The sequence below is a fragment of the Rattus rattus genome, chromosome 5 (assembly GCF_011064425.1).
Source record: "Rattus rattus isolate New Zealand chromosome 5, Rrattus_CSIRO_v1, whole genome shotgun sequence".
Lineage (NCBI taxonomy): Eukaryota > Metazoa > Chordata > Mammalia > Rodentia > Muridae > Rattus > Rattus rattus.
Window position 1 is genome coordinate 56,484,742 of NC_046158.1, and position 14,337 is coordinate 56,499,078.

The 14,337-nt window shown below is 42.4% G+C and overlaps 1 protein-coding gene across 1 annotated transcript in view; it reads left to right on the plus strand.

Annotated features, from left to right (window-relative positions):
* Positions 1-2,278: 2,278 nt before the first annotated feature.
* Positions 2,279-14,337, plus strand: part of Itga4 (integrin subunit alpha 4) — a 72,388-nt gene continuing 60,329 nt past the window's right edge. Inside the window, exons 1-2 of the mRNA XM_032903554.1 lie at positions 2,279-2,647; positions 2,983-3,104. Coding sequence (XP_032759445.1) covers positions 2,439-2,647; positions 2,983-3,104 — 331 coding nt within the window. The 5' untranslated portion in view covers positions 2,279-2,438. The remainder of the gene's footprint in view (positions 2,648-2,982; positions 3,105-14,337) is intronic.

Below are 14,337 nucleotides of genomic sequence, written 5' to 3' on the forward strand. Positions count from 1 at the left end.
CCATTCCCTGAATATCCAACTACTTCCTACCGCCTGGTGTTTGAAAGCCTGCTTTAGTTGCTATCTTTTGAAGGGGGCGGGGGACTGGATTATGTAAGCCCAAGAAGGCTGGGCTCCATCTATGCCTCTACAAGGAAACCCTCATTTCTGCTGGTTTTCCAGGTGGGAAAGGACCTGTTGGGAAAGAGAACCCAAATAGTAGCAAATAACACTCACTAATGCTGTGTAAGAAACACAACAAACATGGATTTCTGTGCTGGCTATGTCAACTTGACACAACCCACAGTCAATGAGAGAAAGAAATTTCAATTGACAATTACCTCCATAAGATTGGGCTATAGGCAAGCAAGCCTGTAGGGCATTTTTTTTTTAATTAGTGATAAAGTGTGCGAGAGTCCAACCCGTTGTGGGTGGTACCACCCTACCCTGGGATGGTTTTCTTAAGCACCATAGGAAAGCAAGCCAAGTGAGCCACCAGAGGTAAGACAGTGGGACTCTGCATCAGCTCCTGCCTCCAAGTTCCTGCCCAGTTTGAGTTCCTGTTTTGTTTCCCCTTGTGAGCTATGTTTCAGGATATTTAAGGCAAATACATCCTTTCCTCCCCCAGGTTGCTTTTGATCATGGTGGTTTGTCACAGCAATAGGAACCCTAACTAAGACAGTTCCCCAGAGGAAAGGAATTTCAGAACCACATTGGGACTTTAGCAGAAGGGTTAGACATTGTTTATATCTCACCGACCCGATTTTTAGCAACAAGGCTGTTTTCGAGTCCTAAGGGAAGGAAGGAGGATTGCTGTAGCTGTTTAATACTTCTGGAAAAGTAGCAAATTGTAATCAGAATGAAAGACATGAGGACCTGCCCATTAGCCGCTCTACAGCTATCAGCAAAGACCAGAGTTTAACCATTCCTTCCCCGCCTGTGGGGCTCAAGAGGACCTACTAATTTTTTTTTTTTTCAGTTCCTCTACCAGGCTGACCGGCCCTTCCCTCAGGCCTGTTCTCAGAGTGTGTATAGCCCATCTCAACGATCCTTGTCTTCCAACAAGTGTCCCCAAACAATTAAACTTTATGGAATAGTGAACTTTTCTCTTTCTACCATCTGGCCAAAACTGTGGCTGGATTGCTTCTCCATGCGTCCTGCGGTGGTGTTCGGAGGACCTGGTGCTGCCCACTGCTTGAAATGATCTGACTCCGTGCACAGTGACAGCTGCAGGTGTGCGATTCCGTTGGTGTAACAGACACAGACTCTCCCCCCCCCATTTGTCTTTTCACGCAGGAAAGGTAAGAGGCCCCTCATCTCACCTGCTAACACTCATCAGTCCTAGTAGCTCGGTCATGAAAAGAAGCGGAGTGCGTTCAGAAGAGGCCCCTGACCTGGTTCAGGTGTGCTGTGATTCTGACCTCTGGTGGGTTTTTTAGAAGCCCATTATGACCTTGTCTTACGCTGTGTCTACACTTCTGGTGACAGGTGTGTCCCGGGGATCTCTGTGTACACGGGGACTAGTTATGAAGAAGTTAGCAAGGGGCGGAGTCTGCTAAGTGAGGCAAGTCACAGAATTTCCTTAGCTAGCCTGGGTTTCGGGTCAGGCTATTGCCTGGCTTGCTCATGCATACAGACTCTATTTAAGAGGAAGTGTGGAGAGGAAGGAAGCCAGTATAAAAGGCTGCAGGCCTGGGAGTTTTGAAGAGACCAGGCATATACTTTTGTCACAAGTGCTCCCTAGGTGGGGGTGGGGGGTGTTTTTGGTTGCTTGCAAGCTGTGTGATTTCTCTACGCTACACAGAACTGGCAAAGGAAGTTCTGGAAGGTTCTCCAGTCTTAGTTCCCAAATTTGGGGGACCACTATTGGCCACTGGGACTGGCCATGGAGGCCAGTCACTTAGTGAAGTGCCTCAAGGCTAGACAACAAGCCCTAACCAACTTTCAAAGGGGAACCCCTGACCTGTTTTGTGTCTCCCAAGGGCTATTTTTGCTGGGCTCCAGAAGCCCAGAGCCATCCCATCCTGTGTGATGTCTGCCAGAACCTGGTCAGGGTGTGAGTCCTGTAGGGGGCAACCTAGGTCCCCTAGCGCCCCCTACAGCAGCTGCGGGGCAGGGATGGGGATCGGGTTGGGGAGATGGGAGGCCAGGCTGTGAGCCACTGAACCACACCCAGGACCCCACCCAGATCCTAGGAGCACCCGGCCCCTGGCCCCCGGGCCACAGAAACGGGGCGTGGGTCAGAGCCTGAGGCATTCCTGGCCACCAGGATCGCTCCGCCTGTGGCCACCAATTCCCCTCCTCTTCTGGCGTTCTTCTCTCCGCCCCTGTCGCCTGCCAGCACCAGACACGCTGCTGCACTTCATCTCTTGGGGCGCTCTTCGCTTTGGCCAACCGTCGCATCCTGTGCAACTCTGGTCAGTGGCCGTTTTGTGTTGAATGTTCCCCACCAAGAGTGCATGGCTGCGGAAGCGATGTGCAGACCGAGGCCCCGAGGGGTCGCCCTCCAGGAAGCGGTGATGCTGTTGCTGTACTTCGGGGTACACTTCAGGGTACCAACCGGGCACTCCTACAACCTGGACCCGGAGAGTGTACTGCTGTACCAGGGCCCCTCCGGCACGCTGTTTGGCTACTCGGTGGTGCTGCACAGCCACGGGACGAAGCGCTGGTGAGTACACCCTCCCCAAGAGGCATGTCTCAGCGCCTCCGCCTCTGGGATTCCATGTCTGAATCAAACTTTCCGCCCTCCTGGGAGGTCAGAGAAAATCCTAGCTTCAGCCAGCCGGCTCACTGGAAAGCCTTGGAACTAACTTATCTTGGGATGGCAGCCCCCAGGGTGCTCCTGGTACCTGGCTCCTGAGTCCCGAGTCTCCAGTGATGGACAGAGGAGGTGGGCGCCACTTCCCTTGCTGCCCACTGCACAGCTGTCAGAAGCCGACACGGGGCAGGTTGGGTGGACAGGCTGGTTCAGGTCTGAACGAACTTGCATGTTTCTTGCTTTAGGCTCATCGTGGGGGCGCCCACTGCCAGCTGGCTCGCCAATGCCTCGGTGGTCAATCCTGGGGCGATTTACAGATGCAGGATCGGAAAGAATCCAAACCAGATCTGCGAACAGCTCCAGCTGGGTGAGTTGGGTCCCCAAACCAAGAGATGATGAACTTTCTCCCCCTCGTGGGCCCACTGTAGGGCATGTCCTGGAGGACATGATGGCAGTCTCTTCTGGTTTAAAGTGCAAGCTTTTCAACTTTAACGCCACGCCACCTTTCTTCTGGGTGTATTTTCCTCTCCTTTGCTTGCAGCTGTAGATGATCTCAGTATCTAGCAAACTTCTTTCAGAGAAAAATCTCATAAGATGCCTCTGGCCACTACCTCCTCCTATATTCTGACATGTGTAAAATCTTCAAAGCCGGAGGACCCAGCCACAGAGAGGTTTTAAGGATTGCACTTCTGTCTTTGACTTCTCAACTTTGTTCTAAAGTGAGAGGCACATCAGGAATGGAAACTTCGATTGAACCCGTCCCGCCACTTAGCCCAGGGGCTTTTCTTCCTCCTTTTAAAAAGACACTGTAGACCACAAAAGAACGAGAAGAAAAATCGGCACGCCTATTGTTAAAATCATAAATATAGGAGGTCTAACATATAGTTATTACTTTTCCTCCCCTCAAATTCTCCTGCAAAGCAGGCCTGTCTTTCAGCCTCTGTCTTTATTGTCTCTGTCTTTATTTAGGTTTTCAGCAACTTGAGAAATGTGCGCTGAGGGCAGAGGGGAACAAGTTTCATGTTTCAAAGTCAAAGGCAAATTTGCTGCGCACAGACGCATGGGGAAGGAAAGGGGAACTAATATTAATTTAGATCTATCTTGCTCTCAGTGCTGTTAAGCATCGTTGTGTATATTGCTCAATGTTTCCCCCTCGACTCTGGTTTATGGTTGTACTATCTCTGCTCCTGCAGGACTCCAACACAGAAAACTGTAGGTTCCTTCTTCAAAAAAGTACTTATGACCTAGGGTTATCCTAGGTAGTGACTACTTAGGTTATCACTTCAGGTGTACATCTTCAGTGAAGATAAAACTAAATGAAGGGTTCTGATGTACAGTCTCTCTGTAGATAGGATATATTACCAGTGATGATGAATGATGGGCCAGAATTGCTACCTTTTTATATTTGTCTGTAAGTGGATTATTTCAGAATATCTTACTTTGTCATAAACCTTTTATATTCGTCTTTGTTGTTCTTTGTCTGCTTGTTTTGTTTGTTTTGTTTGTCTTTGCAATTTTACCACCACCCACCACACCCCCCCAACCCATAAAAGTTGCAGGAGTTATGTGTGTGTTGGGCTAGGCTACAGCTGACACTAAAGTGCAAAGGATCCTGGGAGTAGTAAAACACAGGGGGAGGAGGAGGAGGAGGAAGAGGGGGAGGGGAGCGGGGAGGGGGAGGAGGAGGACAAAGGCTAGAGCGAAAGAACAACAAATTTTACTCAGAAAAAACAACTATTATGAAACTTAGTTCTTTATAAAGGAGGGCTAGGCCTCTGAGCATCATTAAGCATCCCCTTTCCAAGTGGCAGACTGGAGTTCATAGAAGATTCACAGACTTGTGCATTCAAATTTTGTTTTTTTGTTTTTCTTGGGTTTTTTTGTTTTTTTTTTTTTTTTTTTTTTTTTTTTTGTATTTTGTATTTTCAGTGCCTGAGAGGTTGTGCAATGAATGAAGCCTTGATCTGACAGAGAGTCCTCACAGGGTCTTAGGGCGGCGATTTCACTGCTGTGGTACTGGCATTCTTTCCATGACATTACAAATACTGGTGGCTACATCCTGCCTGGAGGGCACTGGATCTATTTCTGGATCCTTTTATTTAAACTGGAAAGGGATCATGTCCTGATTTATATGAACTTTTAGATGTCCACAGCTGTCAATTAAAAGAAAACCTACATTCACTGGGGGGTGCGGAGCACAGAATTCACCACAGAGACATCTAAGTACTTAAGAGATATAAAGCGTTATGGGATGGATGAGTAAGGGGAAAGTTTAAGTTTTATAGTCATCAACTTGCTTTCTGGGTCAAAGAGTCAGCCATGGTAAGCCAAAGCGATATTTCTTACCTTCAAGATCTGAGTCAACAACAAAACTACTGAGATGAGAGAGGCAGAAATGAGTCTGAGGTCCCAGTCAACTGAATGGCTGCAGCATCGGCCATGGGAACACTCAGAGGGGTTTGTAAGGGACTTGCCTGAACTTACTTCTCAGTGAACATTCTGAACAATACATTCTCAGTTTCTAGAGAAAATCATTCCTTTACTAAGAACAAATAAAAAGTAATTTAAATCTAGAAGGTAAGATACTGATGCTAATGTCCAGAAAGAAAGCTAAAAGTCACCAGTTGATTGGCAGAAACATATTAGGATTGCAAGGTTTGTAGACTATGCACCACCACTTATGAACACATTTTCTGTATGTATGTTTAAGAAGAAAGATATGAAGGAGAAAGTTACCTATATATACACAAAGTCTTCTGTATGTCCTGAGCCATATTATTTATATAATTAATTATATTATCTTATCTATAATATGGTTGATTATATTCTAGAATTCAAAAATTCTTAGCTTATTCAGGAATGGTGGCACATACCTTTAATCCCAGCACTCAGGAGGCAGAGTCAGGTAGAACTCTGTGAGTTCAGTTCCAGATCAGTCTGGTCCACACAGCAAGTTCCAGGACAGCCAGACCTACATAGTGAGGTCCTGTCTCAACCTCTGTCCTACCCCAACCCAAATATTTAGCTTAATATCAAATATGTATCAGACATTCAAAAATTAGTTGTTCTTTATTTATCTTTTAAGACTATATGTAACATGTGCAATAACATGCTATCAAAATAAGTAATTAGAGTCAAGTCATAAACTAAGCAAAAATGCTAATTGTATAAACAAAATCATAACAAATTGAAATGAAGCAAAATAAAAAGGAAGTCATTGGTCCATCAAAATAGTTGCACTAGGATGGAGCTGTTGGCAGAAGCAACCTCTTGCCCCTGGAATAACTACTTTTTATCATGGTTCTTAAACTGTCCAGTCTTGTAAAATGGTTTCATCAGCTCTTCAGTTCCAAGCATTCATCTGGGGCTGTTTCCAAGTCTCTCTAGTAGCTCAGATAAATGGCTGCCTCCAATAGAGATAGATTCCTGTGCTCTCCTAGTGTAACCTACGGCTGTTGCTACTGCATACCCTGCTGTATGCACTAGAGCTATAATCAGAGTGGAACAGGCGTACTCATTTATCTAGCATGCTTAGGGGAGATGCTGGCAGTGCCCCTTCAGCAGACGGAATTGGCTGCTGAGGTGACACCGAGGGGTTGTAATGCACCACCGAGGGTGTTTTCTTCCTGTGTTCTCAGCCTTCTCCTGGCACCGTGCCTGCCTCTGTTGGGTTTTGGTTTCTTGCTACTTCCTTCCATGAACAGAAAAGTAGCCCCCCCCCCCACTCAGGAGGGCATATGCCTACCTGTGGAGATTTCCACATGGTTACCCTCTTCTCTGTCAGAGACCCTGTACCCTTACTAGGGGTTGTTTAATGAATTTATTTGGTCGCTGATAGTTCCTGAGTCAGGATGATAAAAATGGTGACTCCATGAATACATTTAAGCATGATCTATCCATGAAATGACAGTATCCAACAAGGCAGAACACAACAACACCGCCTAAATGATGTAAAGTGTATTTGGTTCTTAAGGCCCTCTGGATTTTATTTTTAAAAAGACCTCTTTATTTATTTTCTGTAAGTGAGGACACTGTCACTATCTTCAGACACCCCAGAAGTGGGCATCTGATTCCATTACAGATGGTTGTGAACCACCATGTGGTTGCTGGGAATTGAACTCAGGGCCTCTGGAAGAATGATCAGTGCTCTTAACCATTGAACCATGTCTCCAGTCTGACACTCTGAATTTTTAATAGTTTATAGTTACCAAAATAGAATAGTTTCTCTCTCTCTCCTTCTCCCATCTCTCTACCCTCCCCCCTCTCTTTCTCTCTTTTCCCTCTCCCCCTGCCCTCTTCCTCCCCCACTCCTTCTTTCCTTCTCCTCCCTTACTCTCCCTAAGTGGGGATTCTTCAGCTCTGAATGACTGTTTTAACTGGTAATAGAAATTAAGGTTACCCAGTTATGTAGTTCAGTAAAGTAGTCACTGGCCACATGTGGCTTCTGAGGACAGGAAATGCCCACAGTAAGAAGTTCTATTAAGTAATTTATGCAGTAGACAGTACAAATCTAAGCTATAATTGCCTCATGAAGCAAATATCTTAAGCTAGCATTGATAACTTACATAGTTTTGAATGGACTTAACATTTCTTTTTACTTTTGTCACATGACAACCCTTCAGTTAAACATGGGAGTTGAGCACACATTACATATCTATTGAACAGCAATAGCCCCCTAAAACTTCACCTTGGGGGGAGCTCTCCTGCATTTGTGCTTGAAAGGGTGGGATCCTCACTTCTCCTTACAGATGCAGAGCTCTGTTAAGCTTCCTGCCTGGACTACTTTTTCTCTTCCTGGAAAGACCAATGGTCCATAGCAACTTGGTCACCATTAATGGTTTTGAATGTATTTCTGGAAATAACATTGCCTTAGGAGATCTGTTTTTATATTTCATACCCTATTTGGGATGGGGTCAGGTTCCTAAGTACTGTATCATTTCTGCCCGATTGGCAAGGGTTAGTAATACTAAAATGCAAATACTTAACTGTTACAACTTCAAATATATCCTAGGGAATGTTCTTTTGTTTGCAGTAAGCTTAAAATTGTAGCTTATGAAGCTGAAATTAGTACAGATTGGTCATTTTAAAAAAATCATCCCCAAACACAGGCTACTCTGAACACAGAAAATCATGGTGAGAGGATGCCATTAACAAACTCCGAGGTTAAATGGCAGAAGCTGGGGTTGGGCAAGTGTCTTAGGTGTTGAAGGTTTGAAGCACTCTAATAGAAGACTCAAGTTCAATCCCAGCATCCACACCAAGCAGCTTACAACCATCCATGATGCCAGCTCCAATATATCTATATAACAGTTATGTATAATTAAAAATAAAGACAAGTATTTTAAAAGGTTAGAAGTTCTCTAATCTTCTTAACTGGAAAGATGAAGCTTTCTTAAATACATTTCTTAATATATTAGATGCTCACTGGCTAATATTTCTAATGGCTAAGATACTTTTCCTTTGTGACAAATCTAGGTCCAGGTATTAGTAGTCCATTATGCATATGTCTTTGTACATTCATTTAGTTATTAGCTGAAGGATGTCCAAGGATCAGACCTAAATGCACAAAATCCTTTGTACAATGTCTTTTCCAATTATGTGTTCATTATTGTATGAAAGGGTGATGGAAAGATCAATTGACAAGAACAAAATATTGAGGAACTGAGACTCATGTGGGGACAAAGTAAGTCTCAGGTAGAGGAAGAGATTATAAAAATAATATTCCATTGAGGAGGTGGCCACCATGAGGTTCCTATGCTCCAGTTGATTGGCTCCATAGCCTTGCACATATGGGCAGCTAACTGGGCTTGGTAGATTATTAGAGAAGAGGAGAGGCAGTTGGAGGAAGAGGACATAATGAAATGAGGATAAGGAGGTGTTGGGGGAAACTGAGGTATATCTGGTCATAGTTCATCGCATACAAGTACAAAATTCTCAAAGAATAAAGATGGAAAAAATTTTGCCAGCCAGATTAAGCATCAGGAAAGCCTAGGACTTTGAGAGCACAGTACCTTGAAAGAACTGAAAACTGTATAAGTTCGTGCTGCCGAAGAGAGATGTGAATGGGAGATTCCAGACATTATTTCTGGAACTAGTTGTGGCTATGAACAGATCCTATGATGTTTAAAACTGGGAAGTGATATATTCAGATTGTGTATTTGACACATAGTCTTGGTATGATGAGTAGTATTGAATCAGTGAATCAAGACTAAGAATAGTTTGACAATTATAGGTAAATTCTGCTGTGATAGAAGCTACTGGAAATAAGTTCCTAACTAGGACAGTGGTAGTTTCTGCAGATGTTTGGAGGATAGAGTCAGAAACACTTGGTACATTTTGAATAAGTAACGAGGTCTAGAAGAAATTATCAAAGATGTCACTAACGGTTCTAATTTTGGGATATTGGATAGATAATGGTGATGTGTACACAAAGGGGTAGGGCAGCAGGTGTTCTGGGAAGGCCTTACATTTCATTGATGTGAAATCTTTCTCTACACAGAAATAGATTATCTATGAGTTAGATGTCTACTTGTGACAACCAGAGAGAAGTTCATCCCAGTCAGTCAGAGACAAGGGTGATGGACATAGAGGGAACAGTCAAAGTCATGTAGGGGTGAATGAGCTTAACCTGTCAGCTGTAGGGTAAGAGAATCAGAAGACCAAGGATAGAAATGAGGCTTTCTACAACTAGAGAAGGACCTACAATAGGGTTACTCAATTCACTTCAGCTTAAGCCATCTATGGGTGTTTAAGAATTCCAGTTCCAGTGGCTCTATATCGAATTAAGTCCAAGAAAGGAATGAGGAGTTTCCAGAGGTCCAAGGATAATTCCAATGTTTATCTATGGTTGGGAACTGCTGGGGAAGATAGAAAGGGATTGAAGAAAGACAGAGTCAAGAAGGCAGGAAGAAAATCACCTGGCATTGTGGAAGTCAGAGGATGAGAGGGTTTAGAGAAAGGGCAAGTGACTGGAAGTGTTAAAAGACCCTAGACATCCCAAAGATAAGAACACAGGTAGCTTCACTGAGTTAGAGAAATTTGATTCATCAATAACTTTGGGAAGACTAGTATTAAATGGTGTCCAGACTAGTCTATGATGGGAGCAAGAGATACCAATCCTTCTCACTTGTTCTACCTTCAGTCCTTTTGCATGCTATGTCTAAGAAATAAAGTTAAACAAAATGAGACCGAAAGCTTCAATGAACTCAATCTAGATGACCAGAGAGGTGGGATAAGTGATTCATGAATGATGTTAGATATACATCGGCAGCGACAAAAAGTCAGGTCCATCTGATAGGCTTTCTGGAATGGGGCAAGCTAAGGTGTAAGTCCTTTTTCATTGGTTTTGATGATCACACAGGAAGACTCAATATAAACTAAATGAATGGAGTTAGTGGGATTTTACAGGCTTTGTTGCCAGTTTCAGCTTCCCCCCAATGACACTGCATCAGCAGTGGGTTGGAAGCGATTGCCTCAAAAGGCAAAAAGTTTCATGAATAGTTCAACATGGGGAATTAGAACATTGAACTGATTTTATAAGTGACAGGATCTGGCTCAGTAATATCCATGTTTGTTTTGATGTCCTTGGTTTATGTCTACATTTTTAGATTATGAGCATTCTTTTCAATCTTCAAACACTATAATTCGTAATGAATATGTTCAGAAAAAGCAGAACATACCCACTTTCAGACCCCTTTATTTGGGAGAGTGTCTACTTCCGTGAAGTGAGTTAGTCATATTCTTTTTCGTGTTATACCTTGAGTTAGAGAGATGTCTCAGTCTTTGAAGGCTAGAATCATATCACAGCTGAGATGTAGAAAATGTGAATGTTTACAACACCTGTGAAACCTTTGGAGCAGGACTTCACTCTCCGCTCAGGCGCTATCTTCCTGTGAATGTTTTCTACCGAGCATTGTATTTGATCATTTCTGTGTGCCAATCATGGTTTCTGAAATGCTTTATTCTACCTAGCCTTTCCTGCAGAGAAATACCTCCTCAAATCTTTAACTCCTCATCCTGGGGTGTGACTTCCCTGGCAAGGACAGTATGGCAAGTCCTCGCTGATTTTCCTTAAACCTTCCCATCTTCCTGACCATCTGCAGTTTCTTTTTTCTCTTCTCTACCTACTTTACCTGTGAACTGTACAAAAGGAGGATAGCATTTTCAACATTGGCTGCTCTAGTTTTAAGTGCAAGCGGGTTTCCCCAGATAAATTTTCTTTTTAGAATCTTGTGTTATGGTGCTTGTGTGGGTAAAGATGCTTGTGTTGATTAACAGGAAGTGGAGACAGGAAAACCAGCTGGAGGCTCCTGGGACAGTATTTGCATGCATACACACACACACACACACACACACACACAGGCATACACACACGTGCACAGGAACACACATACATATGTGTACATGCACAGATGCAAGCACACATGAATAAATAAATAAAAATTTTACATTATTTAATTTTCATATGTTTTCCAAATGAATCTTTAAATCCAAGAAACTACCTCATAACTATGAAAGTAGATTTTTTCCTTTATTATTTTCTAATGTTGAAAACAAATGTCACTGAATTTTAGCACTAAATTATTTTTAAAATAGGATTAGTACCAAATTGGATTATTAGTAATGCCAACATTTGAATAGCTAAGTTGGAGAGCTTGTTTTTTGTGTTGGCCTTTTCTTTCCACCCCCTTACACCCACCAAGAGTTAGTTGTGTGTCCTTTAACAAGTAGTCAGTCTCCCTTTGTTAAACCCTCTTCATATTTGATATTGATATTTATGATAATGCTTACTTCAAGAATACTTTGAAAAATTAATCAATACATGTGTTTACAGCTATTAAAACTATGCTGGTGCAAAAAAATGATGCAGTAAATAAGAAGGTGACTCTCCTAAGCTATTTTTACCAAATACACCTATTGGAGTACATTTTCCCTTGATGCTATTACAAGGAGCAGTATGGGTTTTCTGGAGGATTTTGAAGAAACTTGAGGCTGAAAGACCTTTAGAGACCCAGATAGGAGAATGAGGTCTCCACAAGTCCCCTTGTTTTCTACAGTTCTGAAACTACAGAATGATTCAGGACCAAGTCACATCTGTGTTTCAAGCTGACATTGTGGTGCTAGTAACTGTGATGTGAAACCTTTAGAAACAATAGGACAGAATTAGAACAGAATAGATCAGAACTGAACAGAATTAGAATAGAAATAGGGTAGGATAGGATAGGATAGGATAGGATAGGATAGGATAGGATAGAACAGAACAGGACAACAGAACAGAACAGAACAGAACAGAACAGAACAGAACAGAACAGAACAGAACAGAACACTTAAAAGTTAGAGAACAGAAGTATCTGGCCTTACACATCTTCTTATGAATTATAATTTTTTTTCATACGTATTGAACATGTCCGCTAGCTAATATCAGATTTTGCTAGCCATCCTAAAATCACATTTAAAGAACTTCTTAACTAAAGGAACAAAAATGAGAGTGTTTTTCGTTTTGACATTTAGTTTGATCTTTTCCTTCCTGCTTGGCTCTAGATTTGCAGGGTCTTGGGCATTTGATGTTTTTCGTGTCCTCTGCCACCTTCAAAATGCCAGTGCTGTGGTTTCCATTTCTCTGCATCATTGTCAGTACAAATTGCTATTGAGTTCCTACATCACTGTTGTTTTTTAGAAGAATCACCACCATGTTTAATTAGATGTGTGAGAAAACTGCATGCTTTTTACATCGTAGAATGTATAATATGATGGACTTATTAGTACGTATGGTTTGGTAGGACAAACTAAATGTAAGGGCCATTTGGGTTAGAGCTGGAGACTGTTACTGAATCTCATGGCACTGTGGGCGCCCTCTGGTGTCTAAATTGAAATCCGCAGGATGCAGGTCCCTTGAGTGACTGCATCTGCCATTTATTGAGCACCTACTATGTGCTAGGCAGCCTTACATACACAGGCATAAGTTTCTGTAATGCTTATCTGTATGTATTGGTATGTTTTATAGGATGTTAATTTATCTGCACTATAGTTCCAGGTGTTTCTTTTCTGATAGTCTAAATTTGTGTACAGAATGGGATTTTTAGAAGATTACCTTCACTCAGCAGTTACTACTTCCTTTAAAAAGTTATCTTAAGGGGTTGGGGATTTAGCTTAGTGGTAGAGCACTTGCATAGCTAAGCGCAAGGCCCTGGGTTGGTCCCCAGCTCTGAAAAAAAAAGAAAAAAGGGAAAAATCCCCAGCAAAGGAATTGAAAGGGAAAAGGTCAGCCACATTAATCTGAGAATGTAGCATGGCCTTTTTATAAAGTTAAAAAGTTATCTTACATTAATGACTCTGTAGGACAAAGAACAGAGAAGAAGTTCATTTTCTATGATTAATTAAAAAAATAAAATGGGCAAGTTTTAAATGCATGTTTTTCTTGCAGTAGAACTTCAAATGTGAAAGACAAAAGTAACTTTTAAAGTAAGGGCTTTTGCTATTTTTCTGAAACCTGAAAGAATGTCATAGGCTCCAAAGGAGCAGAGTTACTTCTATAGTCCAGAAAGTCAGACTGAGTGACCACACCAAGTGTCTGCTGGGGAATCCACAGAACAGTGACTCAGGTAGATAAACCACACCATTTCACCAAAAAGTCCCAGTCTTCCCCAGTGCACAGCACTTCACTCGAGCCCTCAAAGGTGTCGAAAGAAGACTGACCTTTCCATAGTGTCCTTACTTCTTCAGTGGAAATGCCCCAATACTGAAGAAGGTGACTAACACAGAGGGGAGGGGCAGGACAGGGGTCAAGAAATGGAGAATCTTCACAAACAATATGTTCTTGATGTTTCATGAGCTAGTGATGAGTTTCAGGCCAACTTGAGTTAGAGTGAGACCCTAACTTTAAAAACAAAAAAACTGATATTACAATTTGGGCAGATTTGTTATATTTTACACACTCTTAGGTGGAAAAACAGATTTAGAATGCAAAATTGAATTGAGTTAATCCACATATCTGAACATTTGTAGAGTTCTTTATTAGATGTTTTAGAATTGTGGGAAGCAACATAAATATCAATCTTTTAAAACTGTAATCTTTTTATTTACTGGCTTCATACCTTTGGGCAGGTCCTTGACTCAGTTTCAGACTCAGTGACTCAGTTTGGGGGGCTGGTGAGATGCCCCAGATGGCAAAGTGTTTTCTGCACAAGCATGAAGAGCTGAGTCCAACCCCCAGCATCATGTGAAAGCCAGACATGGTAAAAAGTCTCTGATCTCAGCACTGGGGAGGTGGAGACAGGGGGATCCCTGGATGTCACTGACCAGCCAATCCAGCTAGATAGATGAAGTCTAGGCTTTGTGAAGGATTCTACCTCAAAAAAAAAAAATACAGCAGCGAGCAACTGAAACTCCTCCTGGGTTAACCTCTAAATACACATATGCATTAGCCAGTGTGCACACACCTTTACACACATGGTTTTACATATTCACATAAATCAATTTTCTTATGAATAAAGGGATTAATAATGCAGTCTTCTGGCCTTACTGTGAAATAAAACAGTGTTCATGTTGAGGTTTCCCATAAAACGATGGGCCATGTATACAAGAGGATTATGCTATGACCT